General features: G+C 55.6%; 5 protein-coding genes across 7 annotated transcripts; 4 read left to right on the forward strand and 1 right to left on the reverse strand.

The window, feature by feature from the left end:
• Positions 1 to 380: 380 nt before the first annotated feature.
• On the reverse strand, positions 381 to 27567 carry IUM83_02946 (the record flags this gene model as incomplete). Of its 3 annotated transcripts, XM_067926912.1 has the most annotated exons (3): positions 381 to 635; positions 25402 to 25725; positions 27448 to 27567. In XM_067926912.1, 3 exons carry the CDS (start codon positions 27565 to 27567, stop codon positions 381 to 383), a joined length of 699 nt encoding a protein of 232 aa, XP_067784204.1. The 3 variants fall into 3 exon arrangements, with proteins under 3 accessions (XP_067784204.1, XP_067784203.1, XP_067784202.1); XM_067926913.1 differs by lacking the exon at positions 381 to 635 and having other exon boundaries at positions 25252 to 25725; XM_067926911.1 differs by lacking the exons at positions 25402 to 25725; positions 27448 to 27567 and having other exon boundaries at positions 381 to 596.
• Positions 19256 to 19612, forward strand: IUM83_02947 (polyprotein; the record flags this gene model as incomplete). Its single annotated transcript, XM_067926914.1, has 1 exon — positions 19256 to 19612. The coding sequence occupies one exon, from the start codon at positions 19256 to 19258 to the stop codon at positions 19610 to 19612; it is 357 nt and encodes a 118-aa protein (XP_067784097.1).
• On the forward strand, positions 19721 to 20793 carry IUM83_02948 (putative Polyprotein; the record flags this gene model as incomplete). Its single annotated transcript, XM_067926915.1, has 2 exons — positions 19721 to 20286; positions 20355 to 20793. The coding sequence occupies 2 exons, from the start codon at positions 19721 to 19723 to the stop codon at positions 20791 to 20793; spliced, it is 1005 nt and encodes a 334-aa protein (XP_067784094.1).
• Positions 21607 to 22401, forward strand: IUM83_02949 (reverse transcriptase; the record flags this gene model as incomplete). The annotated part of the gene is made up of 2 exons (XM_067926916.1): positions 21607 to 22008; positions 22072 to 22401. The coding sequence occupies 2 exons, from the start codon at positions 21607 to 21609 to the stop codon at positions 22399 to 22401; spliced, it is 732 nt and encodes a 243-aa protein (XP_067784093.1).
• Positions 22459 to 23964, forward strand: IUM83_02950 (reverse transcriptase; the record flags this gene model as incomplete). The annotated part of the gene is made up of 1 exon (XM_067926917.1): positions 22459 to 23964. The coding sequence occupies one exon, from the start codon at positions 22459 to 22461 to the stop codon at positions 23962 to 23964; it is 1506 nt and encodes a 501-aa protein (XP_067784347.1).
• Positions 27568 to 27938: the final 371 nt, after the last annotated feature.

The raw sequence follows: 27938 nt of genomic DNA on the forward strand, positions 1-27938 counted from the left end.
TCATTTCTTTTCTACTAAATGCGTGTTCCATGTTTCTTTTTCATGTTTTTCCTACAAAATGCATGTTCACTGTGACGGCTGACCCTCTCGGGTAGCTGCCACAGGAACTTCAAGCCTCTGGCCGCGAGCAAGCAAGCCAGAGCCTTTGCGCCGCATCGCTCTGGCTTGCTTGCTCAGCAGGCCAGAGGTGGGCCTGACAGAAGAGAACACGTGCTTGAAGACGCCCCCCTCCCGAAGCGAACAGCTGCACCTCCTCCTTCAGCTCAGGCGTCGCCAGCAGCGCCAGGTCCGTGTCCATCATGTACACGTCCTTGCCCTCCGCCTTGTCCTCCTTCTCCGACGGGTACCTCGGTCCACGTCTCGTTCACGAGCACCTGAAATTATTCGTTCGACAGCGTGAGCGAGTCGCTGCTGTAGGAGCCGCTATAGCCCAGGGTCTTCTGTTGCGCCACTCTGCGCGAACGTCCAGCCACAGCCACCGCCTCGTACGGAGACACACCCAGGGTCTTGATGTTGTCGCGCACGGAGATCAATGGCGTGTTGTAGTACTCGCGCAGGGCCAGGATCTCCTTGCCATTCCCGTTGTTGGTGCCCATGAAGTCGATGGTCACCTTGCTGGTGTCGTCGACGGCCGCCTAGCCCGCCAGTCGGCCGTCGACAGCGTCGGGTACGACTCCTTCACGGGCTCCAGCGCGGAGATGATCTTGTCCACACCGGCATTCACCGGCAGTTCTTCTGCTGCGAGAAACGACGTGGCGTTACTGGGACCTGGCAAGCATGCCTGGATAGCTGGGTCCTGAGACGCCTGCTAATAGCCACACAATTCTGGCGTTACTGTTACTGAGACTTGGCAAAAATGTATGAATAACTGGGCACAGAGACTGTAGTGGGTCTAACTTGACTCACTACTTTAGCTTACACGTTGCGCAACGTGTATGAGGAAGTGTAAGTACTTAGTAATTACTTAGGTTAATTATATTTGAATACACAAATATAAGTTAACTTTAGACAAGACTCCAAGTAGCTAGTTTGAGGTAAAATGAGAACTGTATTGTTTGTAAATTGATCTTCCTCTAAAATCTGCTAAAAACTGTTTATCATCTATGAAAGGGTTGGCAGCGGCTGGCTGTCAGAGCCCCGCTAATATGCATGTCTCTGATTGGTAGAAAGATGCTGCTTTCTACCAATAGGATCTTTTGGGTATGTGTGGACCACTCACTGTGGTGGTCCACTTCAATGTATCCATCGGTGTGTCTTACACCAATGTGAGGAAGTATCCAAAACGTTTAACAGATAACCTATCTGTTAAATTCACAAGTGGCTTGCAGCCACTTGTACGTGTAACCCCGTTACACCATCCCCCCATAAGGTTAGACGCGCGGGGTCCCCGCACGTCAATCTTTGGAATTGACCATTCGTCAATTCTCCGCGTTTGGAGAAGAAATCCGCGCTCATTCAACGATGAGCGCGCCCCAGAAGAAGTCCGCAAAGTCGATGGGGAGTCATCTCTCCATCGACGACTACTTCGAACGCCAGAAGGCGAAGTACGGTGACGTCGTCGACTTCGACGACGACGATGAAGACATGGAGGACGAGGAGGACTCGCCCTCAAAGCGTAAAGACTCAGTGTCGAGCGAATCGCTCGACCCTCACGCCAAGAACGTTCGCCCGCGTGAAGGGGACGAATCGGACGCTTCGAGTTCGAAGCGTTCGCGTACTGAGAGCGATACCCCACTCGCTTCCGCTGGGGCTCTCAGTACTCCGCGCACTGCTGCTGCAGCGCGTGATGTTAAAGCTCAAGGCTCTCCGCGCGCTGCGCCTGCAGCGCGCGATCCATGGATGCCGACCGCGTCCGAGATCGCGGACCGGTTTGGGAACTCGGTACCTCCGAATGAGGTGCCGCTGTACGTATGCAGCGCCATCAAAGATGACGCTGTGGCTGCCGAGCTGCACTTTGATGCGGAAACGCATCAAAGGCGCGATTACTACATCGGACTCTTTCATGAGCTCCGATGGTTTCAAAGCAAGAAGACCTCTTCTCGCAGCAAAGTGCCCGAATGGCAGGCACTTTGTCAAAGTTGGAACGCCTTTGTTGAGAACTTCAACAAGAGGCCGAGTGCTTACCGTGATCGGATTAAGCAAGCGCGTGATCGCTTCGAGACGTACTCGAAGCGTGGAAAGCTGGAGCAACTTCATGTTGCTGCTGAGGAGGCAAATGTGCCGTGCGCTGTGCCCGAGGGCTTTCAGTGCACGAAGTGTTTCCCAGGCGCGGTCCGCTTGAGCGACCGCGACCTGAACGGGTACACGTCGTTCCGTGTGCCCGAGGGTCTCAAAGAGCTCCGTGCTAAGTTCTTAGCACGTGAGGGTTCGGGCGCTAGCGATGATCGCAGCGCTCGTGTTACTTCCGCTGCACCAACGCGTACTGCTCTTCGTACGCCCTCACCATTTCCGGAACGTCCTCCAGCAGGACGTTCCGCGGCTCCCATGTATCTCGATAGGGAGGAAATCCTCTCCAACGAATACGAAAACGAGCCCCTTGAGGGTTCGTTTTCGGGATACTATGGTCAACAATCCGCTCAACAATCCAGCGGGTTGAGCCGCGGGCGTCACGGATCGGCGGTGGCGGGGGTGGGAACACGCCCCGGGTATGATCAGCCCCGGGCTGATCAGTATGCGCCTCTCCACGACCGGGTGGCCGTCGTGGAGCGTCTGCAGGGCGTTGAGTTCGCCGCCCTAAAGCAGGAGCTGGCGAACCAGAAGGCCCAAGTCGCGGCGGTCTCGCAGACCGCCTCGAATATCCAGGTCGAGCTGGGGACCCAGATGAAGGGGTTGCTCCAGCGCGTCCGCGCGCTCGAGGAGAGGTTGCTCGTCGCCGAGGCCAAGTCCTCCGCTTCTGCCTCGGCTCCTGCCGAGGCTTCGGGTCAGCCGAGCTAGATGGCTCGTGCTGCCGGTATGGCTTCAGCCGTCCGACGTAAAAGGTCGGATGGAGGCGCATGCTAGACGGTATGTCTAGCGTGTATGCGTTGCCGTGCCGTGCCAACACAGTGAACGGCCCGATGAAGCGCGGAGCAAGCTTGCTTGCTCCGAAATCCGAAACTGCATGTCTAGGCAGGTTTTGTGTAGCTAACAAAACTAATGAACCAACTTTAAATTCATTTGTGTTGCCTCTGCCCGCATTGTCTGCGTTCAGCTTCTGTTGATCAACAGAAGCTGCTATTGTGTCTTGGACAAACCGAATCACGGCTTGTCTTTTGGTGATGAAACTGATTGCATCCGAGCTGAAGTCATTCAGCTCGCTCTCCGCTAGAGGCCCGGCCTCTGCGTGGTTCTTTGCGGTGTCTGCGCCCTGCGCAGACCCGTGGTCGTTGGCCATGTTGTTGGGGGAGTCTGCGCCCTGCGCAGACTCATGTGGTTTGTCCATTGTTGCAGCTGACACTGTGCAAGTGTCAGCGGTTTTCTGCGGCTGCTGTATTGCAGTCGTAGATCCTCCCCCACTTAATGTGGGAGCCATCACTCCGAGTAAACTCGGTAGACGTGGATGCCGCATGGCATTCACGTAGAACGGTGTACGCCCTGTCGAGGGATGCACTGAGTTATTTATGGCAAACTCTGCCATCGGTAAGCACTCGCTCCAGTAGTGGAACGAGTGAGCGTAGCTCTTCAACATATCGACGAGCACGCGATTCACGCGCTCGGTTTGACCGTCCGTCTGCGGATGATCCGCAGTCGACATGGAAAGCTGGCTCCCAAGAAGTGTAAACACTTCTTGCCACAGGTGCGCTGTGAAGCGCGGGTCTCTGTCCGACACGATGTCGGACGGCATGCCATGGTGTTTGAACACCATGTCGACGAGCAGACGGGCCGTCTGCTTCGCGGTCACCTCTGCTGGCACCGCAGCAAGATGTACCATCTTGCTGAAACGGTCTACAAAGACCACAACACCGGTGTTCCCTCCGCTGTCCGGGGGAAGACCAAAGATGAAGTCCAAAGACATGGACTTCCAACACTCCGACGGAGTCGGTAGTGATTGCAGTGGAGCCTGCGCGAATGGCGCAGGCTTTACGCGTTGGCATACCTCGCAAGCTCGGATGTACTTGCGCACCCACTTATACTGGTGGTGCCAGTAGAAGTCGCGCGTGAGAAGGACGTAAGTCTTCTCACGTCCGAGATGTCCCGCAGTCGGGGCATCATGATACTCGTACATGATCCTGAGGCGCAGATCATGGTCATTTGGCACGACAACGCGGACCGCGTTGTCGTCGACTGCGTTGTAAAGTAGCAGTCCTTCGTGCACACGAAAGCGGTGTGCACGCGCTCGAAGGTGCTTGGGCAGCTTCTGACGGGACTTGTCAGAAGGCGCTGTGCCATAGGCCAGCAAGAGCTTCGCGTCCGTGTTGTGCGCGTACGCGGCCTTCACATCATCCAACAGAGACGACGTGGGTGTGCTCGTTCGCATGGCGTCAATGGCATTGACGTCAGCAGCTTCTGCGTAGTCCGGCCGACGTGATAACGCGTCGGCCACCACATTCGATCTTCCGGGTTTGTATTCGACCCGGAAGTTATACTCTGCAAAGAATGAGAGCCATCTCGCCATTCTTTGTGAAATGTGTGGCGACTTCACTGCGGTGCGCAGTGAAGCATGGTCGGTGTAGACCACAAATGGTCTACTCCCAAGCAAGTACACTCGAAACTTTGCGAGTGCATACTTCATGGCAAGGAGTTCCTTGTCATGCACCGGATAGTTGCGCTCAGCTGGCTTCAGCTGACGCGATTGGTAGTAGACGACACGATCACGGCCCTCGTGATCGTGCTGCAACAACGCACATCCGATCGCGAAATCGGATGCGTCACACACTACGTGAAATGGGCGATCTTGGTCAGCCACTGCCAAGATCGGCGCCTCAGTCAAGCCCCGCTTGACTGCATCGAATGCCTTTTGGCAATCGGGTTTCCAGTTCCACACAGCTTCTTTCTTAAGAAGCTGTGACAGCGGGCGGATCTTGCCTGCATAGTCCTCCACGTACTTGCACAAGTACGCGGCCAAGCCAAGGAACTGCCTCAGTTCCTTGGCACTTGAAGGCGTTGGCCATTCGTTAATCACTCTGACCTTTTCTGGGTCAGGGCGAACACCATTCTTCCCTACGAGACACCCGAGGACGGGTATCTCGCTCGCCCCGAAGATACACTTCTTCAGGTTCGCGTAGAGCTTATACTTTCGCATAAGCTCAAGTAGCTTCCGGAGATGCACCCTGTGCATCTCTACGTCGGTATTCTCGTCCACAGCTCGGCTGTGGATGAACACATCATCGAAGTAGCTCGGTGCGAAGTCGCGCACCGAGCGCAACAAGTGCGTCACGCACCTGTTGAAAGTCACAGGGGCATTCTTAAGCCCCTTTGACATTACTAGCCATTCCCAGAGCATGCCGCTTGGCGTGCTCACTGCCGTGAGAGGGATATCGCTCTCACGCATTAGGATTTGATAGAATCCATCTCGCAAGTCGAGAGTACTGTAAACGGTGCTCCCGGCCATCGAATCGATGATAACATCTTTTCGTGGTATCGGCGTCTGCGCCGGTACCGTCGCATCGTTCAGCTTGTTGTAGGCATGAACGATGCGCCATCCGCCCTGTGGCTTCTTGACACAGAACGTCGGAGCACTGTGCGGGGACTTTGATTCCCGCACTTGTCCTGCTTTACGACGACTTTCAAAGAAGTCGTCGATCGCTTTCACTTGCTCTCGCGGCAGTGGCCACTGCCGCGTGACACAGTACTTCGTGCCCGGCACGAGATCAATCTCGTGCTGAATGCCCTTATCCTGCGGAAGCTCCGCAGGAATGTCTTCCGGGAGTACGTCTTTGTACTCCCTCAGCAATTCGTAATAGGGACTCGACTTCAGCGAGTCCCAACCTTGTTCCTCGAAGCGCTCTCGCTTCGTCTTCGCACTGAGAGTGTCTTCACTCTCAGTGGTACTTCCCCATGAAGAGCTGCCTCAGCTCTTCGCTCTCGCCTCGCCGTTCTTTCGCTGTCCGAAGAACGCAGACTTGCTCGATGCGTTCATCGTGCAAGTCGCGCGTGAAGCGCTTCCAGCTCATGGCTGGAAGCGAAGTCAACTCCGACGCCGTCGTCGGAGGACTAGCGAGTTCCATGTCACGATACTGGAATCCAGTATCGGTGCGCGTCAAGACGCTTAGCGTCTTGACATTCGGCGTCACCACCGCAGTCTGCCCAGCAGACTGCTCTTGTTGCGTCTCGGTCCCGGACCGAGACTTGCGCAGCGTTTTCCGCTTGCACCGTCTTCTTGTTGTGCGGAGCCCGGCTCCGCACAGTTGTTCTTCTTGTCCAGGCTCGGCCGTGGACAGTTGTTCGCCGGCGGACCCTGTCCGCGGACGCGCGGTATCAAGCCCGGCTTGACCGCATTTTCCTTCGTGCAGCCCGGCTGCACGGTAATGTGTCCCTTCGCCGGCAGACCCTGTCTGCGGGCGCGCGATATCAAGCCCGGCTTGATCGCATGGCGCTTCGTCGTGCAGCCCGGCTGCACGACAGCATGCAAATTGCGTCAGTACGGGACGTTTGCAACCGTCCGCACTTTGCAGCGTCAACTCCCGTAGTTGACACGCCTTTGTCACCTCGACGCCAGTTATTGGCGGAGCCCCTCATCACCGAGGGTGCGTCGACTCCCGGAGCCGACGCGTCGTTGTCGACCTGATCTCTTCGGGTCAGGGACTGTCCCTTACACGCTTGAACGTGGGTGTTGGTTCCCGGAACCAACACATCTTTTTTTTCCGACGTCGGCAGCATTGCCGACGTGGGTCTCACTTGTGCGCGCCCTCGCGCACTTCTTGGGCACTCCGGGACAGCAGCATAAAGCGCTGTCTCGACTGGTGAGCCGCGCGCATGATGGTGCGCGCGCTGCGGTAACAGGGCCATCGCTCTCTGTTCCGCTGTCGCGTCCGAAGCGCACGAGCGTGCGCTTCTTCCAGTCTATCACCGGATCATGCCGTGCAAGCCACGGTATGCCCATTACTACGTCGAACTTATCGTCCAGGTCCAGGACGATAAAGTGTTCGACAAACACTCGTTGTTTGTACGAGAAGCGCACGTTCACGACGCGCTTCTCGGTCTTTACGATGGCACCTGTTGCCAGTCGTACCTCCAGAAGACTTCGAGGTACATTTACCTCCTCGAAGTCAAGTCTCGGCAGGCTTCGTAGTCGAACAAAGTTGTTCGACGCGCCTGAATCCACCAAAGCTCGAAGAGAGTCACTCGCTCTCTTCGAGTAAACCTTCAAGATGACTAGGTTTGGCCTGTCATCTTGCTTCTTGCAGCGAGATCTGGTCTCACTGGGGGCTGCAGTCCTCAGTGTCGCGTGCCCAATGTCGGCACGCGCGACTGCATTACCAGTAGGACGCCCCGCGCCTACTGGATGTTCGCGTTTTTTGTTGGTCCGCGGCGATGCCTAGCATCGCCACGACGGCCACCTCCAGGGGGCATGGGAGCTGTACACTCCCGTGCAAAGTGACCGATCCTTCCGCAACGGAAGCATCGCACGTTACCTCCCTGCTGCTGGTAACCAGCAGTTGTTGCCTTCGAGAGGTCCATTGGTTCTGGACCTCCCGGCCTCGCTACCGGGCGCGGTTGCGGCCTCGGCACGTTCACATGCAGTTTAGCCTGCCGCAGGCTAAACACTTCTTGCATGGCAAGAGTGATCGCAGCTTCGAGAGTACTCGGGTACTCTCGGAAGAGATAGGTCTTCACAGGCCCATCTCTCAGTCCCTTCATGAACGTGACGACCTGGGTCGCCTCGTCAATCGGGTTAGTCACGATATTTGATACCAAATATCGTGCGCGCTGCGCGTAAGCATGGACGTCATGCTTACCCTGCTGAAGGTCGAGGAACTCCGCCCTCGACCGGAACTCGTTTTGCGGGGGCTCAAACGCTTGTTTGAGCTCCTCTTTGAACACTTCGTACGTGCTAAAGCACGTAGGATCGGAGAGTCGGCGTCCATACGCCCAACTCCTTGCGCGTCCGCCAAGGCAGGACATGGCGAACGCGACCTTCGACAGCGGGTCGACGATGCGTCGAGCCGCTATGGCTGTGTCGAGTTCGACAAGCCATCGGAGGAGAGGCTCGCCCTCTCTTCCCACGTAATTGCTTACGCTCAACTTTAATGGTTGAGCACGCGGTGTCGTCCCTGACGACGCCGTCACTGAGGAAGCAGCGTCACGCTGCTCCTTCATGATGAACCCCAGAGCAACACCATGTTGCTCCGTCGGCGATAGCGTACGCAGCATTGTAGCTATCGCCGCTTCTCCAATGACTGTTGACAGTCGTTGGAGGGCCTCCCACTCTGGGTCAGACAGGTGGGGGCAGTCAGCGCGTGCAACATGCGTTGCAGGCGTGTTGGAGCTCTCCATGCACCTCCGTGCTCATGGGGTTCTCGGCTCCGCGTTCGTACACCGCGTACGAACGTCAAGCAGTCGGTCGTTGGACGGACTACAAAGTGCTACCAGGTGTAGTGGGTCTAACTTGATTCACTATTTTTGCTTACACGTCGCGCTACGTGTATGAGGAAGCGTAGGAGTTTATTAATAATTTGAATTAATTATACTTGAGTCCACAAGTATAAGTTAACTTTAGACAAGACTCCAAGTAGCTAGTTTGAGGTAAAATGAGAACTGTATTGTTTGTAAATTGATCTTCCTCTAAAATCTGCTAAAAACTGTTTATCATCTATGAAAGGGTTGGCAGCGGCTGGCTGTCAGAGCCCCACTAATATGCATGTCTCTGATTGGTAGAAAGATGCTGCTTTCTACCAATAGGATCTTTTGGGTATGTGTGGACCACTCACTGTGGTGGTCCACTTCAATGTATCCATCGGTGTGTCTTACACCAATGTGAGGAAGTATCCAAAACTTTTAACAGATAACCTATCTGTTAAATTCACAAGTGGCTTGCAGCCACTTGTACGTGTAACCCCGTTACAGAGACGCCTGCTTGCAGCTACGGGCGTGCGGGAGATCATAATATGATCGAACAACGCATCCTCGGTTATGGAGTATGGAGTCGAAGGATTGTACAGTGTACCAACCGAGAATGACATTGATCTATTGGGTGACTTCCAAAAATGAAAAATGAGGAGTAACAAGTGGGGAACAAGATCGAATTTGTGCGTGGTTTGGTCCACAGCTTGTGACGAGTTTGTGGCATGCTTGTGCGTGTTCTGCCCTCCAAAAACATCGCAAACCTGCGGAAGAGAACACAATAATTAGCTCAGGCAAAGCAGTTCATTACAGAATTTCCAGTAAACCACGAGTATATTTTAACACGGTCCGCTACGCTCACGCCCTCACCATATTCCAAGCACCACAAAGACTCCAAGATCGCCACTGAAACCAGAATCGGGCAAAGAAGTAAATAGCGCTCATGCGAATTCGTATCACATTGCGAGAGCGGAATTACCTGACTGCAAATGTGCTGGTTTCTCCGTCGGAAAGTCCTTGGTCTGTGATGTACGAAGTGCAACATGACAGCGCATTCCTAGTGGCAGTTTCATTACCTGTGAAGCAGTTCAACTTGTTGCTGGCAGCATTTTCTCGGCATTACATTGTCAAGAGCGAACCATGTAAACGGGGAAAATCTGCTCGCCTTCTCAACAAAACCAATGTGCTTGCGTGTATCTTACATTTTTACACGGCAGCGGGAGAGGCTAAAACATTGTACAAATTGTTTGGAATACCGCCAGCGACTTTATCACGGGAAGCAAGCTGAAATAGCCTTAGCCGAGGCACTTCGGGATCTCGCTGCGCTCGAATTTGCTGGCCGTCCTTCTCGGAACAGCAGCAATGGGCTGCAAGTGTTGCGTCGAAGGAACCTCTCATTCGAAGTTGTTTTTGCGTTGCCGACGGCAAAAACTACGCGGTTCATGCTCCAACAGCCAGCGACTTGCAGAATGCGTACTTCAACGGTAAGAATTTGTTGTTGTTGTTGTTGTTGTTGTTGTTGCTAGTGCTGTTGCTGTTTCAGCGCTTACGATTATTTTTTTAGGATGGCTGCATGCAGTGAAGGTAACAGGCGTATTATGTTACGGGTTTGAAGGAACTTTGATTTGGGGCCGTTACAATTTCCCGGGGTCTTGGAATGACGGCGGGATGAGGCTTCGCTTACAATCCCGTCTCGCAGATCGTGCTAAAACGCTTGAATACAGTTGTTGTGCAACCGATTCTGCCTTTCCGGTAAGCAACGCGCTCACCGGGAAAATCATCACGCCGCTGAAAGATGGCGATCTAGAAAACGTGAGTCAAGCTTGCATACTCGAGCTTATAGCGATGAGTAATTCGATAACGGCAATATCGACAAGCTGCAGAGTGGGGGATGGGCTGTGCCTCGAATGTATACAGGTAATTGCTTTTACCCCTCCCTTTCAACCCCGAACGACGTGGATTACGACTGGAGAACATCTATCACTTGTACAATATCCGAGTGCGAACGACAGGTATTAGTCAGATTAGAAGCGTCTATATGCAATAAAAGAGATCGATCAGCCAGCTAGTTCCTCCCGATTGACGACGCTTGATTTTAATATTAGTGCAAAATGCATGAAATGTAAGAGAACATAACTCCATTAGCAGTGTAGCCACGAATGATAATGCAAAAAAAAAAAACTTCAGCGCCTTGGAGACGCTGCTACTGCGAGCTACTCATTTGATGCACTTGGTGGAGGTACACCAAAGATCTTGGCCATCAGCAACACCATCAGCTGTCGGCTTTGAGCATCGCGGGCACCTTGACTACGGGCCAGTTCCAGTTGAAACTGGCGTTCGCGAGCCTCGCGCGTCGCTTCCCGCTCTTCGCGTTCACGGCGAGCCTCAGCATCTCGAGCCGCTTGACGCTCCTCCAACATCATAATTACCCCGATTCCACCCCGGCGTTTCCGGGCAAAGCATCTGAAGCCACCTTATCCATCATTTTGTCAAGACGAATACGCCGTTGGGCTGTTTGGCTCAGCAAGGTGGTTGAAGTGATGCCCGAGTCACTCACCCTTGATATCCTAGTAGAAGTTGCGCCAACTGTGTCGGCGTTAGGCCGGCCCTAGCACTTGCGGATAGAGCCGCGGTCGTGGACGTTGCGACCCGGCTAGAGGTGGGCAGCGGGGGTGACGGTGTGCTGGGTCCCTCCGCCACAGTAACCCGCTGGGGAGTTGGTGCATCTTCATCATGCACACTATCGGTCGCTGGAGCGCCACCAGCGCCGTCCGACTCGCTCGAAAAGGCTTCAAGGCCGTGGCCAGCGTCACTAAAACCGTCACTGTATAGCTCCCCTTCTGGTTCCAGATCTACTTCTTCTGAATCGTCGTCGTTCAGTGAGCTGACCCTCGATTCTCCTGAAGGCTATCTTTGCACGCTTAATCTCCGAAGGGCGCTCTGGGTCCCCTGTAGGCTTTCGCTTGTTCTTCAAGGGCATGAACTTGCGCCTAAGGCTGTCTCCATCCCGCTCAGGCCATTCAGAAGGTAGATGAGCGTTGTACTAGGACGCAATGTTCGCCCATTGCTCAGATCCGAAAGGGAGACTTGATTCGACTAGGGCGAGCATACCTATTCAGGAACGTCAGATTTATATATACAAAGCCAGTATGGTTAAAATGAACGTACGATTCAATTCGGCGGCACGGAGTTCTTCTCTTTTGTCTTTTTTCTGGTGTTGGCCATGACTAATGAGAGTGTTGAGCGTATTGTCGAAGTTGTTGGCGGGACGCCGGCTGAAAAGTGGCGTCTGCACAGAGTACTACATGACAGGGGGCAATCCTAAGAACTGGCGATAGGTGTGAATATAGTTAGCATAAGTTTGCTCAGACGTGAAAGTTGTCTCACCATCGTTTGCGTCACCTTTGTGCGGCGTAGGTGTCATCACTTGTGCTTCACATGTTCAAAGACACATGTGAGGCTTGAGTGCTTTTTGGAAGTCACCCATCCGATGTGTCGCGTTGGGGAGGGAAACCTCTCCAGCGAATGCGAAAACAATCCGGACCTCGGATTGTTTTCCTATGATCAACAATTCGCTGGACGATCCAGCGAATTTCTCCGCGTGCGTCTCGCAGCGGTGGCGGAGATGGTGGAAACACGCCCCGATGGTCAACGCCGTGTTGACCTTCATCTCGTGTTGCTCCACGACCAAGTGACGGTCGTGGAGTACCTTCAGAGCGCGGCGGTTGCCGCTCTGTTCCTTCGTGTCCCGGCTGTGGCGGTCTCCCAGACCGCCTTGAACGTGCCGGTCGGGCTGTAGGCCCGACTGTATTAACTGCTCCAGCGCGACTACGCGCTGGAGAGGAGGGTTTCCCCTGCCGAGTCTGTCTCTTCGGATCAGCACGAGCCGCTTGGCTCGTGCTGGAGGTATGGCTTTAACCGCCCGACATAAAATGTCGGGTGGAGCCGCATGCTAGACGGTATGTCTAGCGTATATGCGTTACCGTGGCGTGCCATCGCCTTGAATGGCCTGATGAAGCGCGGAGCAAGCTTACTTGCTCCGAAATCCGAAACGGCATGTTTAGGCAGGTTTTGCGTTGATAACAAAACCAATGAATCCACTTTGAATTCATTTGTGTTGCCCCTGCCAATATTATCGGCGTTCAGCTTCTGTCTATCCACAGAAGCTGCAATCGTGTCCTGGACAAACCGAATTACGGCTTGTCTGCGATGGATGACGTCAATCGCATCCACAAGAGGCTCGGCCTCTGCGTGGTTCGTCGCGGTATCTACGCCCTGCGCAGACCCGTGGTCCTAGTTCATTGAGTAGTCTGTGCCCTGCACAGACTCGTTTTCCTTGTTCTGTGGGTCAGCGCACTGCGCTGACCCTTGGTTCTTCCTGCCAAGGTCTGCGCCCCGCGCAGACCTGGTTGTCTTGTTCCTTGTTGTCGCGGCTGACACTGTGCAGGTATCAGCGGCTTTTTGCGGCTGCTGTGTTGCAGTCGTAGATCCTCCCCCACTTAAAGTGGGAGCCATCACTCCGAGTAAACTCGGCAGACGGGGATACCGCATGGCATTCACATAAAACGGTGTATGCCCGGTCGAGGCATGCACCGAGTTGTTGATGGCGAATTCCGCCATCGACAAACACTCGCTCCAGTATTGGAACGAGTGGGCGTAGCTCTTCAAAATGTCGACGAGCACGCGATTCACGCGCTCGGTTTGATCGTCCGTCTGCGGATGATCCGCAGTCGACATGGAAAGCTGGCTCCCAAGAAGTGTAAACACTTCTTGCCACAGGTGCGCTGTGAAGCGTGGGTCTCGGTCCGACACGATGTCGGTCGGCATGCCATGGTGTTTGAACACCATGTCAACGAACAGACGGGTCGTCTGCTTCGCGGTCACTTCTGCCGGCACCGCAGCAAGATGTACCATCTTGCTGAAGCGGTCGACGAAGACCACAACACCGGTATTCCCTCCGCTGTCCGGGGGAAGACCAAAGCTGAAGTCCAAAGACATGGACTTCCAACACTCCGACGGAGTCGGTAGTGATTGTAACGGAGCCTGCGCGAATGGCGCAGGCTTTACGCGTTGGCATACCTCGCAAGCACGGATGTACTTGCGCACCCACTTATACTGGTGGTGCCAGTAGAAGTCGCGCGTGAGAAGGACGTAAGTCTTCTCACGTCCGAGATGTCCCGCAGTCGGGGCATCATGATACTCGTACATGATCCTGAGGCGCAGATCATGGTCATTTGGCACGACAACGCGGACCGCGTTGTCGTCGACTGCATTGTAAAGAAGCAGTCCGTCGTGCACCCGATATCGGTGTGCACGCGCACGAAGGTGCTTGGGCAACTTCTGACGAGCCTTGTCAGAAGGTGTTGTACCATAAGCCAGCAAGAGTTTCGCGTCCGCGTCGTGCGCGTACGCGGCCTTCACGTCGTCCAACAGAGACGACGTGGGTGTGCTCGTTCGCATGGCGTCAATGGCATTGACGTCAGCAGCTTCTGCGTAGTCCGGCCGACGTGATAACGCGTCGGCCACCACATTCGATCTTCCGGGTTTGTATTCGACCCGGAAGTTATATTCTGCAAAGAATGAGAGCCATCTTGCCATTCTTTGTGATATGTGTGGCGACTTCACTGCGGTGCGCAGTGATGCATGGTCGGTGCAGACCACAAATGGTCTACTTCCAAGTAGATACACTCGGAACTTTGCGAGTGCATATTTCATGGCAAGGAGTTCCTTGTCATGTACCGGATAGTTGCGCTCAGCTGGTTTCAGCTGACGCGACTGGTAATAGACAACACGATCACGGCCCTCGTGATCGTGCTGCAACAACGCACATCCAATCGCGAAGTCGGATGCGTCACATACGACGTGGAATGGACGATCTTGGTCAGCCACTGCCAAGATCGGTGCCTCAGTCAAGACCCGCTTGACTGCATCGAATGCCTTTTGGCAATCGGTTGTCCAATTCCACACAGCTTCCTTCTTAAGAAGCTGTGACAGCGGGCGGATCTTGCCCGCGTAATCCTCCACGTACTGCACAAGTATGTGGCCGAGCCAAGGAACTGTCTCAGTTCCTTGACATTTGAAGGCGTTGGCTATTCATTGATCACTCTGACCTTTTCCGGGTCAGGGCGAACGCCATGTTTCCCTACGAGACACCCAAGGACGGGTATCTCGCTCGCCCCGAAGATACACTTCTTCAGGTTCGCGTAGAGCTTATACTTTCGCATAAGCTCAAGTAGCTTCCGGAGATGCACCCTGTGCATCTCTACGTCGGTATTCTCGTCCACAGCTCGGCTGTGGATGAACACATCATCGAAGTAGCCCGACGCGAAGTCGCGCACCGAGCGCAACAAGTGCGTCACGCACCTGTTGAAAGTCACAGGGGCATTCTTAAGCCCCTTTGACATTACTAGCCATTCCCAGAGCATGCCGCTTGGCGTGCTCACTGCCGTGAGAGGGATGTCGCTCTTACGCATTAGGATTTGATAGAATCCATCTCGCAAGTCGAGAGCACTGTAAACGGTGCTCCCGACCATCGAATCGACGATAACATCTTTTCGCGGTATCGGCGTCTGCGCCGGTACCGTCGCATCGTTCAGCTTGTTGTAGGCATGAACGATGCACCATCCGCCCTGTGGCTTCTTGACACAGAACGTCGGAGCACTGTGCGGGGACTTCGATTCTCGCACTTGTCCAGCTTTGCGATGACTTTCAAAGAAGTCGTCGATCGCTTTCACTTGCTCTCGCGGCAGTGGCCACTGCCGCGTGACGCAATACTTCGTGCCCGACACGAGATCAATCTCGTGCTGAATGCCCTTATCCTGCGGAAGCTCCGCAGGAATGTCTTCCGGGAGTACGTCTTTGTACTCCCTCAGCAATTCATAATAGGGACTCGACTTCAGCGAGTCCCAGCCTTGTTCCTCGGAGCGCTCTTGCTTCGTCTTCGCTCTGAGAGTGTCTTCACTCTCAGTGGTACTTCCCATGAAGAGCTGTCTCAGCTCTTCGCTCTCGCTCTTCGTTCTTTCGCTGTCCGAAAGAACGCAGACTTGCTCGATGCGTCCATCGTGCAAGTCGCGTGTGAAGCGCTTCTAGCTCATGACTGGAAGCGAAGTCAACTCCGACGCCCTCGTTGGAGGATTAGCGAGTTCCATTTCCTGATACTGGAATCCAGTATCGGTACGCATCAAGACGTTCAGCGTCTCGACGCCCGGCGTCACCGCCTCTGTCTGCCCAGCAGACTGTTCTTGTAGTGTCTCGGTCCCGGACCCAGATTTGCGCAGCGTTCTCCGCGTGCGCTATCTTCTTGTTGTGCGGAGCCCGGCTCCGCACGGTGGTTTTTCTGATCCAGGCCCGTACATGGACGGTTGTTCGCCGGCGGACCCTGTCCGCGGGCGCGCGATATCAAGCCCGACTGGATCGCATGGCGCTTCGTCGTGCAGCCCGGCTGCACGACAGCATGCAAATTGCGTCAGTACGGGACGTTTGCAACCGTCCGCACTTTGCAGCGTCAACTCCCGTAGTTGACACGCCTTTGTCACCTCGACGCCAGTTATTGGCGGAGCCCCTCATCACCGAGGGTGCGTCGACTCCCGGAGCCGACGCGTCGTTGTCGACCTGATCTCTTCGGGTCAGGGACTGTCCCTTACACGCTTGAACGTGGGTGTTGGTTCCCGGAACCAACACATCTTTTTTTTTCGACGTCGGCAGCATTGCCGACGTGGGTCTCACTTGTGCGCGCCCTCGCGCACTTCTTGGGCACTCCGGGACAGCAGCATTAAGCGCTGTCTCGACTGGTGAGCCGCGCGCACCTGCTGGTGCGTGCGCTGCGATAACAGGGCCATCGCTCTCTGTTCCGTCGTCGCGGCCGAAGCGCACGAGCGTGCGCTTCTTCCAGTCTATCACCGGATCATGCCGTGCAAGCCACGGTATGCCCATTACCCCGTCAAACTTATCGTCCAAGTCCAGGACGATAAAGTGTTCGACAAACACTCGTTGTTTGTACGAGAAGCGCACGTTCATGACGCGCTTCTCGGCCTTCACGATAGCACCTGTTGCCAGTCGTACCTCCAGAAGACTTCGAGGTACATTTACCTCCTCGAAGTCAAGTCTCGGTAAGCTCCGCAGTCGAACAAAGTTGTTCGACGAGCCCGAATCCACCAAAGCTCGAAGAGAGTCGCTCACTCTCTTCGACGTTACCTTCAAGATGACCAGGTTCGGCCAGTCATCTTGCTTCTTGCAGCGAGATCTGGTCTCACTGGGGGCTGCAGTCCTCAGTGTCGCGTGCCCAATGTCGGCACGCGCGACTGCATTACCAGTAGGACGCCCCGCGCCTACTGGATGTTCGCGTTTTTTGTTGGTCCGCGGCGATGCCTAGCATCGCCACGACGGCCACCTCCAGGGGGCATGGGAGCTGTACACTCCCGTGCAAAGTGACCGATCCTTCCGCAACGGAAGCATCGCACGTTACCTCCCTGCTGCTGGTAACCAGCAGTTGTTGCGTTCGAGAGGCCCATTGGTTCCGGACCTCCCGGCCTCGCTACCGGGCGTGGTTGCGGCCTCGGCACGTTCGCATGCAGTTTAGCTTGCCGCAGGCTAAACTCTTCTTGCATGGCAAGAGTGATCGCAGTTTCGAGAGTACTCGGGTACTCTCGGAAGAGATAGGTCTTCACAGGCCCATCTCTCAGTCCCTTCATGAACGTGACGACTTTAGTCGCCTCGTCTATCGGGTTGGTCACGATGTTCGAGACCAAGTACCGTGCACGCTGCGCGTAAGCATGGACGTCATTCTGACCCTGCTGCAGGTCGAGGAATTCCGCCCTCGACCGGAACTCGTTGTGCGGGGGCTCAAACGCTTGTCTGAGCTCCTCTCTGAATATCTCGTACGTGCTAAAGCACGTAGGATCGGAGAGTCGGCGTCCATACGCCCAACTCCTTGCGCGTCCGCCAAGGCAGGACATGGCGAACGCGACCTTCGACAGCGGGTCGACGATGCGTCGAGCCGCTATGGCTGTGTCGAGTTCGACAAGCCATCGGAGGAGAGGCTCGCCCTCTCTTCCCACGTAATTGCTTACGCTCAACTTTAATGGTTGAGCACGCGGTGTCGTCCCTGACGACGCCGTCACTGAGGAAGCAGCGTCACGCTGCTCCTTCATGATGAACCCCAGAGCAACACCATGTTGCTCCGTCGGCGATAGCGTACGCAGCATTGTAGCTATCGCCGCTTCTCCAATGACTGTTGACAGTCGTTGGAGGGCCTCCCACTCTGGGTCAGACAGGTGGGGGCAGTCAGCGCGTGCAACATGCGTTGCAGGCGTGTTGGAGCTCTCCAGGGGCACTTCCGTGCTCATGTGGTTCTCGGCTCCGCGTTCGTACACCGCGTACGAACGTCAAGCAGTCGGTCGTTGGACGGACTGCAAAGTGCTACCAGGTGTAGTGGGTCTAACTTGATTCACTATTTTTGCTTACACGTCGCGCTACGTGTATGAGGAAGCGTAGGAGTTTATTAATAATTTGAATTAATTATACTTGAGTCCACAAGTATAATATAAGTCAAATAAAACACCAAGTAACGGAAATTACGGAATAATACTCCGGGCACTATTTAATAGTACCCCTCACAAAATCTCGAAAGTTTACTCTGTATTACCAAAAGGTTACATCGCTACCTTAGCTTACTCGTCGATCAGTGCAGCATCATCAAGAGCGTCGTGCAGCTCGTCCAGGTTAAAGTCGTCCATATCCTCGTGGCTGCGTTCTATAGTGAAGTGAGGTGTAACAAGATGACTGGTCATCAGAGCAGGGTAGGGTACGTGAGTTACTGTAGGGTTACTACCGGGTTACTCTGAGAGGGTACTATTTGGGTAGAGGGTATTAATCGGGAATTTCCGTTAGCTAGTTTAAGGTAAAATGAGAACTGTATTGTTTGTAAATTGATCTTCCTCCTAAATCTGCTAAAAACTGTTTATCATCTATGAAAGGGGTTGACAGCGGCTGGCTGTCAGAGCCCCACTAATATGCACGTCTCTAATTGGTAGAAAGATGCTGCTTTCTACCAATAGGATCTTTGGGTAGGTGTGGACCACTCATGTGTGGTGGCCCACTTCAATGTATCCATTGGTGTGCCTTACACCAATGTGAGGAAGTATCTAAAACCTTTAACATATATTTATCTGTTAAACCATAAGTGACAAATGTCATGCACAAGTGACAAATGTCACTTGTGACCGTTGTCATGCACAAGTGACAGTTGTCGTGCACAAGTGACTGTTGTCACTTGTGTGTGTAACCCCGTTACAACATGAATGTCGCCCGTAAAATACTCAAGCAACACGCACTGGTTAATATGCTATCCGCCGATGTATAAATTCTATCAGGTTCGTCCCGATACATCATTCTTTTGTCATATTATAAGAGATTCAGGGATCTGTGTTTATATAGGGACTAGTACGCGCACTTGTATCGCCCCAACTACTCTGGATAACATCCAGAGAAAAAAGGTCTAACCACTCGAGCTTATGCACGTTGAGGTGGTACGAGCAGCGACATCAGCTCAGGGTTACGCATTGCGAGTGTGACAGGCTACTGTCACACGGGTGCCACCGCGAGTGCGCGGTGGCCAATCACAGTCCCGTAGAGGTTTAATGGTTGGGACGGTCTCGAGTGCCGCGACCGTCCCAACACTCAATCAGAGTCTTATTTCCTACGCGCCTGTGCAAGTCGGTAGCGGCCTCAAGCCCGTTACACCTGGTAGCACTTTGTGATCCGTCCAACGACCAAGATGAACGACGCGTCCACCCTCGGAGGGGCGACCGGCATGTCGCTTGAACACGCCGGCTTTCCTCATCTGTCGCTGTTCGAGTGGGAGGCACTGCACAGACTCGCTGCAGTGTCAGGTGACGGCGTCGTCAAGACACTACTGACCGCTGGCACGGAGCAACAAAAACGCCTGGCTGCCCAGGCGTTCATGGCACGTGAGCTCGCTGACCTCCGTCAGCGTACGACGACTCCCACGTCGACCAAAAACAAGACCGACATCGTCAAGCTCGATGTCTCCACGTACAGCGGTGAAGGCGAGGGCCGCCTTCACCTGAACCGCTGGTTCTGCGACGTGGACATCGCGATTGAAGCTCGGTAGACAGCTGCCGAGCTCGCGCGCACTCGCTTTTTCCTGTCCAAGCTGGCAGGAAAGGCAAAAGAATGGGCGCTCGGCAAACTCGTCGCCGACGCCTCCTGCTTCCCGACTATGGCATCCATGAAGGCAGACTTGCGACCCGCCTTCGACCCGCCCCAAGATGAGAGCGTCCAGCGATCAGCCTTCTTGTCGTTGAAGCAAGGACGCATGTCCATGCTCGAGTACATCCAGCGCGCGCGGCACCTCGTGTCGTGCATCACGTCGCATCCAGTGGACATGGCTACACAGGTCCATGTCTTCATATCCGGCATGAACGCTGGCTACCAGCGTTTCTACCTGACTCGGAAGACTCCATCGACACTGGAAGAGGCCTTCGCTGTTGCGCTACGCGAAGACTACAGTGTGACGGCGTCGCAGGCATTCGACGTCTCTCGGGACCAGGCGCCTGAGCCGGAGCCGATGGAGGTGGATGCGATTCAGCAATACGGTGGACGCCGGGGGCCGACGTCATCGTCTCGAGCAACACCATCGCCATCGACGCGCAGTCCGCGTCCGATGCTGTGCTTCCGCTGTGGTAAACCGGGACACCGCGCGGCCGTGTGCCGCGCGCCATCGCCCATTCAGGCGAACGTCACAATCGCGAGCGACGTCGCCGCTCCAAAAAACGGCGACACCCGGTAGGTGCAAGGCGCCCTACTGGTCGTGGAAGGAGCGATGGTTCTCTGATGGCAGAACCTCCTCCTAGCCCTCCCGTGCTTCATGCACGACTATTTGCCACCACATCCGGCAGTGACTCAAGACTGATCGTGCTCAGTATCCACGTTGACAACGCGAAGCGCCCGCTTCGCGCACTGCTGGACTCGGGCGCGACGAACAACTTCGTTCGCGCTGAGAGCCTGTCGGTGTTACCGGCAGACATGAACATTCGTGAAGGGCCTGGAGACATGGTCGTGAAGTACGCTGATGGGAAGCCGCAGCGGACGCGCCGACGCTCCGCGACCTTCGCGTACGAGTTCGATGGGTTCCGTGGTTCCGATGAGTTCTTGGTGATCGAGTTGAGCGGCTCGATCGACTGCGTCTTCGGCATCCCGTGGCTTGCCCGCCACCAGCCTGAGATTAACTGGCTGACTGGAACAGTCCGACCCCGAGACATCGATGTGAATGCAGTGTTGGCGTTTCTGTGATGAACGCCTAGCCAGTGGCCGCACGTTGCCGTCATGAACTCCGACTCCATGGCCCATGCTGCACCTGAAGTGGGCGATGGCCCTTCGTGTGCGGTGTGCGAGCACGCAACTTGCGCTGGTCTTGAGCAGGAGTCTCAAGACGTGTCTGGCGTGGTCGAGCATGAGTCCCCACGTCCGAATGAGCAGTGGCTCTCCAGTGGTGAAGAGCAAGAGGATGTGGTTGAGCGTGGCCTCCCACGCGCGGTCGAGCATGAGTTCCCGCGAGTGGTCGAGCGGGAGCTCCTGATGAAGATGACGCGGTCGTGTACGGCGACGCACGTCCAGGCGCCGATGTCGTGTCCCGGCGCCCCAGTTCAGCGGCCATGATCGAGCGTGGGCTCTCATCGGCAGCCTCAGATGTCACTCCGCGTTTGGTTCGCCGTCGCGGCCGTCGCAAACCACCCCGCCCTCATGCGCCATCGGCGGACCCGATCGAGACTGAGTCTGAGGTGATCTCAGTCCTGGTGAGGGACGACGCGGAGACGCCTCTGCGAATACGTGACGTCGAGGCCGCACGTCCTCTGTGCGACGCCGCCGCGATCACTCGGCTGCCTGGGCTCTCGTGGAAACACTTCCTCCGCGACTTGAAGAAGGGCGAGATCGAGCAAGTGTGCATGGTCGTCGCCGAAGACACTGAGTCCATCGCGGTTGTCGACGCCAGCGCGCCCGAAAGGGGCTGAGCCGAAGAGTGCACGCCAAGCACGCTACGCAGCTCAATCGTTGCCGGCACTTGAAGCAGCCGGCAACCCAGTCGCCCCGCTTGTGCGTGAGTTCATGGAGATCTTCCCGGACAAGGTCCCAGCCACTCTTCCACCCGACCGCGGAGTTCGAGACGAGATCGACCTCGTGCCTGGTGCGAAATACTGTGTGACGCGACAGTGGCCGCTTCCCCGTGTCCAAGTCGAAGCCATCGACGCCTTCTTTGAGAGTCGCCGGCAAGCTGGCCACGTGCGAGAGAGCCTGTCCCCACACTCCAGCCCGACGTTTTGCGTGAAGAAAGCAACCGGCGGATGGCGGATCGTCCACGCCTTCAACAAGCTCAACGACGCCACTATTCCGGCGCAGACGCCGATCCCGAGGAAGGACATTGTACTGGACACCATGTCTGGCAGCACCAAGTACATTGCCATTGATCTGATGGATGGTTTCTATCCGATCTTGATGCGCGAAGCTGACGTGCCGCTGACTGCGGTCAGCACGCCTAGCGGGATGTTGTGAGAATGGCTTGTGATGCCACAGGGGCTCAAGAATGCACCCGCCACCTTCAACCGCATGGTGTTCAACTTGCTTCGGCCGTACCGAGACTTCGCGCCTAGTTACTTCGACGACAACTTCATTCACAGTCGTGCCGAGGGCGGCATGACGGACGCCGGGGTACATCTCCAACACCTGCGGAAGGTGTTCGAGGTGATGCGGGAGAACAAGCTGTACGCCAACTTGAAGAAGTGTATCTTCTGCGCCCCCGAGATTCCTGTGCTCGGGAACTACGTCAGCAAGGATGGTGTTCGTGCTGACCCCGAGAAGATCGAGGCCATCTGTGCGTGGCCTACACCTCAGGACCAGAAGTAGCTCCGACAGTGGCTGGGTCTCGCGACGTACCTCCACCACTACTCGAAGAACTTTGCGTTGACCATCCGTCCGCTGTCCCAGCTGCTCAAGGACGACGCCACGTGGTCGTGGCGTCCCGATCACCAAGCTGCCTTCGACGCGGTGAAGGCGGGCTTGTCCACCGCGCCTGTCCTGATGCTGCCCGACCATTCGAAGCCTTTCCACGTGGTAAGCAACGCAAGCGACTTCGCAATAGGTTGCGCCCTAATGCAGTTTGATGATGAGGGACGCGAACGTGTGGTGAGTTACCAGTCGCGTCAGCTGAAGCCGGCGGAGCGAAACTACCCTGTACACGACAAGGAGCTGCTAGCCATGCGCTACGCACTCATCAAGTTCCGCGTGTATCTGTTGGGCGAACAGACCTTCGCTATCTACACAGATCATGCGTCGCTGCGGACAGCGACGAAGAGCCCCCACTTGTCCCAGCGCATGGCGCGCTGGCTCTCGTTGTTCTCCGAATACAACTTCGTCGTACACTACAAGCCGGGCGAGACCAACATCCTCGCCGACGCGCTCTCACGTCGGCCAGACTACGTGCAGTCGGGTCGCCATGCTGTTGGCGACGAGGATGACGACGAGTGTGCTGTGTGCGTCGCGGAAGAAGTCGCTGCGGTCGAGGTTGCAGCGACCAGCCCGCTTCGTGACCTGATAGCGGCCGCGTACGAGGCGGACGCGGCGTGCTCCGAGATGATCAAGTACCTTAGAGATCCATCAGCAGCGGCGCAGCGCCGCTTATCCCCACGCAGCCGCGCCCGCGTCGACCGCTACGGACTGGATGGAGCCCTTCTGACCTACTGCGTCGATCGCTCGGACCCGCCACGCATCGTCGTCCCGCTGGATGACGATGTTCGAGCTCGGCTAATCCACGAGTTTCATGACACGCCCAGCGGCGGCCACCTCGGACGCGAGAAGACATTCGCGTCGCTGTCCCGGGACTTCTACTGGCCGCATATGTACAAGTGGGCAAGGAAGTGGGTACGCTCCTGCGAAGCGTGCCAGCGTGTCAAGCCGTCCTCGTCAAAGCAGGCTCCGCTTCGACCTTTGCCCGTGGCAGCGGAACCGTGGTCTTCGGTGAGTATGGACTTCGTCTTTGGGCTGCCTCGGGATCCGCAAGGCCGCACTAGTGTTCTCGTCTTTGTTGACCGCCTCAGCAAAATGGTGCATCTTGCTCCGGTCGCCGCCTCCGTCACCGCGCAACAGTCCGCAGCGATCTTCCTCGACATCGTTTACCGACAGCACGGTCTTCCGGTCTCGATTGTGTCAGGTCGAGATCCCCGCTTCACCGCCGCCTTCTGGACTGAGTTGTTCAAGTTGGTGGGGACGCGGTGGGCGATGTCCACCGCGTCGCATCCAGAGACGGAAGGCCAGACTAAACGCGCGAACCGGGTCATCGAGGATGTGCTGAGGAGCTTCACCACGTCATTCAAGTCATGGAGCTCCTTCTTGCCCATGGTCGAATTCGCCATCAACAATGCCGAACACGCATCGACGGGGCTCACCCCGTTCTACATCAACTACGGATGACATCCGCGTGTTCCAGCGCTCCTCGGTGTGGAGCGCTCGATAGATCTCTATGGGCCAGCTGGCGAAGGCACAGCAGTTTCCGACAACACTGGTCGTGAGAACACTCACGACGTTGACTCCGCACGAGTGAACGGAGTCACCACACGACATGGAGATCGGGCTGCAGCAAGAGGAATGCGGACGCGTGCCGCCACGAGGGCGACACCACAGAGGCCAGCCCACACCCATGCACGACGATCACGTGCACGTGCCGCCACGAGGGCAACACCATCGGACATCGCAGCGTGGACGAGTCGAACGTTGATCGATCCAAGTCAGCGTCGTCGCGCAATCGGGTATCAAGACGCGCCGGGCGCGGTGGAAGTCGCCGCGCCTACCCCCGCAAACGTCGACCCCAATCCGGAGTCGCAGCCTCGCGATGCAGCGGCCGTCACCGAGATCCTGCAGCGGCGCCACTCAGTGGTTCGCTATGTCCTCGATGCGATCGCGACTGCGGTCGATCGCCAAAAGGAGAATGCAGATCGTCGCGGCCGCAAGAACATGGAGAGATTTGCCGTGGGTGACCGCGTGTTACTGTTCACGACCGGTATTCAACCCACTTTAGCGACGAACTTGGGCGCGAACAAGCTCGCGCCCCGCTTTATTGGACCATTCACGGTGTTGAAGGTATTAGGTGATGCCTATACGTTGCAACTACCTACGGCTTTACGGCTACACCCTACCTTTTACGTCGGTCGGCTGCGGCGCTACCACCCAGCGACTATACCCAACAACGCTGATAATCACCGGCGCTCCCGCGGTGATCACCCAGATAATGCGCCGTCTCCTGCTGGCGCACCCGGTGACGCAGCTCCTGATTCTCGCGCTCCAGCTGGTCCAGTCGCCGCGCCAAACGGTCGAGACGCTGCGCGGTCGCAGCGTCCTGCCAGCGACTATGCTCCGTTTGAACGTGATGGTCCGGCCCCGCTTGTGGATAGTGCGGGCAATGTTCGTCACATCGTGGAGGCGATCCTCCGACACGACGATAGCCGCGCTGCTCCTCAACTTGATCATCGGGGTCGCGGCGCGCGGCGCCACGACGGAGCAGTTCCTGTGCATTGCAAGTATCTTGTGCGTTGGCTGGGGCCGATGCCGGATAGTTGGGAGCCACGCGCGGTCCTCCTGGCGGATGTACCGGACTGCGTGGCGGCGTACGAGGCAAGCCTTGAATCTGCGGCAAGTCCTCCACACGGCGCGGCGCACGTCCGCCGCGCCTAGCGGCGTCAAGCGCAGCGCAATATCGTCCAATCACAATGCGCTCGGATTCGGAGTACGGCGTATCTTCGAGGTATCCGATCCACTCGGTGGTACTGGGTCGCCGGCCATGCCGGCGACACGATCGACACTCCTCCACAAAGTGAACGTAACAGCAATGACGATCAGCCTCCCACGACATACAGCAGACTTTGCGCGCCAGAGCCCCCACACACAGCCGCGCGTGAGTTTCCTCACGCGCCTCCAGCGTTCGACGAAGGCGGTCCACGAGCGGTCGAGCGACCTCGGGGTCACGGCGCCGGTCGCCGTGACGGCCTTGCTGTGTGTCGCTCTCCAGCGCTGGAACAGGCGGCGCATCTCCTCGTCGTCCCGAGGGTTCACAACGGCGCTGCAGTCGTGCAGCGCCCACCGCTCCAGGTTGTCCTCGTAGGTGCTGCGCTCTGGCGCGACAGCCCTGGCGTTCATGGTGCTGCTCTTGCTGCCCGCGTCTCCGATCCAAATGTGAAGCTGACACGACCATGCCGCGCAAGACCCGCCTTGGATTTTTACATACATGCATGTCCACCCTTGAGAGGGGGATGGTGTGACAGGCTACTGTCACACGGGTGCCACCGCGAGTGCGCGGTGGCCAATCACAGTCCCGTATAGGTTTGATGGTTGGGACGGTCTCGAGTGCCGCGACCGTCCCAACACTCAATCAGAGTCTTATTTCCTACGCGCCTGTGCAAGTCGGTAGCGGCCTCAAGCCCGTTACAGCGAGTGAACATGGAATATTTCGCGGAGACGACGTCCAGGTGGGCGAAGACGTCCCGCGGCGATCCTCGAAATCTTTCGCGCGGCAGATCACTCAGATGTCGATGTCGAGACACCCGCGCGAGCGAAGCGACATCTGCACCTTACCGCCCAGGCCTGACCTCCAGTGCTTGAGACGCCTGCACGATGAGCACGGCCGGACCAGCACTGGGCGACTAGTTGAGCAGGCGTACGCGCTCTTACGGTGGCGGCATCGAGAAGGAGACCGTGGGCAACGCCGAGCTCGTCTCGATGGGCTCCGCCCTGACGACACCGAGCTGGCCCTTGACTAGCGATGGTGTACTCCCTAACACTAACATGTTAGTTGCTAAACATGTTAACTAACTGTTAGTTAGTGTCTAGTATTTCGAGCTACCGGTAACATGTCAGTAGTAGTTAGAATGATAAGTGTGAACTCGACGATTAGAAAACTTGAAAGTGAGCTTGTAGTCTCCTTTGCTGCACGTAATAGCGTATAATATCATTCTTTGATGTCATTTTAGTAACACGCTAGCTAGTGAACTGCAAGCCAAATTGTCGCTGAACAATTGTTTCAACGAATTTTGGCCCATAATTGGGTGTTTTTATTAAAAACGTTGGAGTGTTCTCCCATAATGAACCAACTAAGCTATCTTATGGCCTCAACTTTTAATAATTATCCAAGAATGTGAGAGACATTGCATATGCAAATTTGGCTCACGATGAAGTTGAATCATAGGACGCTCGCAATTTGCCTGCACAGATAATCTCGGCTTTTGAAAGAGAGGATAACCAAGGGCATGGCCAAGTTACATAAAGTTCCAGGAGGGTGTGGGCACGGCAGAGCTACGTGGAGACTCACTGCCTAAGTAAAAACCCTGCTTCGCAGACTACTTTAATCAATACATTACTCTTAGTGCTCTTACTATACAATACTAACAGGCACTAACATGTATAGTTTTGACTAACATGTTTGTTAGTGTCTAGTAGAGGTCGGAAAAAATAGTGCAATACAATAAATAATCAGTTTTTTCAATATAAATGTTTATTACTGGACTACACTGACCTCAAAACAATATAAAATTGACCCAATTATTGGCAATAAATTTGTAAAAAGTGACCCCACTGGCAAATACCGATTGTCGGTGAAACGTAGGCCGTATTTGGCACTTTGTATGTAATCGTAGGAAATATCGCGGACAAATCGACAAAAATGTGAGTGATAGCACAAATGAACATAGAAATTTGTATACACTCCCAAAGGCGAACGAATGGCACGTGTTTCGTAGGCGACACATGCGACGCGCTAGGATTGGTACAAAACAATTCACGCCGTCAAGTCGATCTCTCCTGCATCATGAAGACCCGCAGCGCGACCGATCAAGTTAAGGAGAACCTGTCTTCGAGCACACCTAGCCTGCCGCTGTCCACCTCTAAGCGCGGCTCGGCTCCGCCCACCATTGAGCCCAGCTTGGCCTCAAGCGCCTCAAGCTTCTCGAGCACCACCGAGTCCAGCTCGACCTCGAACGTCACCGAGCCCAGCTTGGCCTCGAGCGCCATCATGGCCCCGGTCTCCATTGAGTCTGTCTCGCCTCGTACTCCACCGACGAGCAGTCCATCTTCAGCGCCTTCGTCGTGCAACGGTGACGTGTTCCCTTCATCCACCAGCTTGGTGGCGTCCCCCTCCCCCCAATCGGCCAGCTCACCGTCGACTTGGGCTGCTGCGCAAAATGGGAGTGACAAAAGAGAAGTCACTGTGCAAGATGTGAGGGATGCGTGCGTGTCTTCCAAAACACAGCGCGCGTATCGAGGTTGCTTGGCGGTTATATCTCGGTGGATTCGATCAACTAAAGGCGACGAGGCACCGATGTATTTTACAAGCACTAGTCAGCTCGACCTCACATACTTTACGCCGAGTGATTTTGAGGCGTTCCTGTTGGAGAAGCGCA

Source organism: Phytophthora cinnamomi (assembly GCF_018691715.1).
Source record: "Phytophthora cinnamomi strain GKB4 chromosome Unknown Contig92, whole genome shotgun sequence".
NCBI classification, from domain to species: Eukaryota; Oomycota; class Peronosporomycetes; order Peronosporales; family Peronosporaceae; genus Phytophthora; species Phytophthora cinnamomi.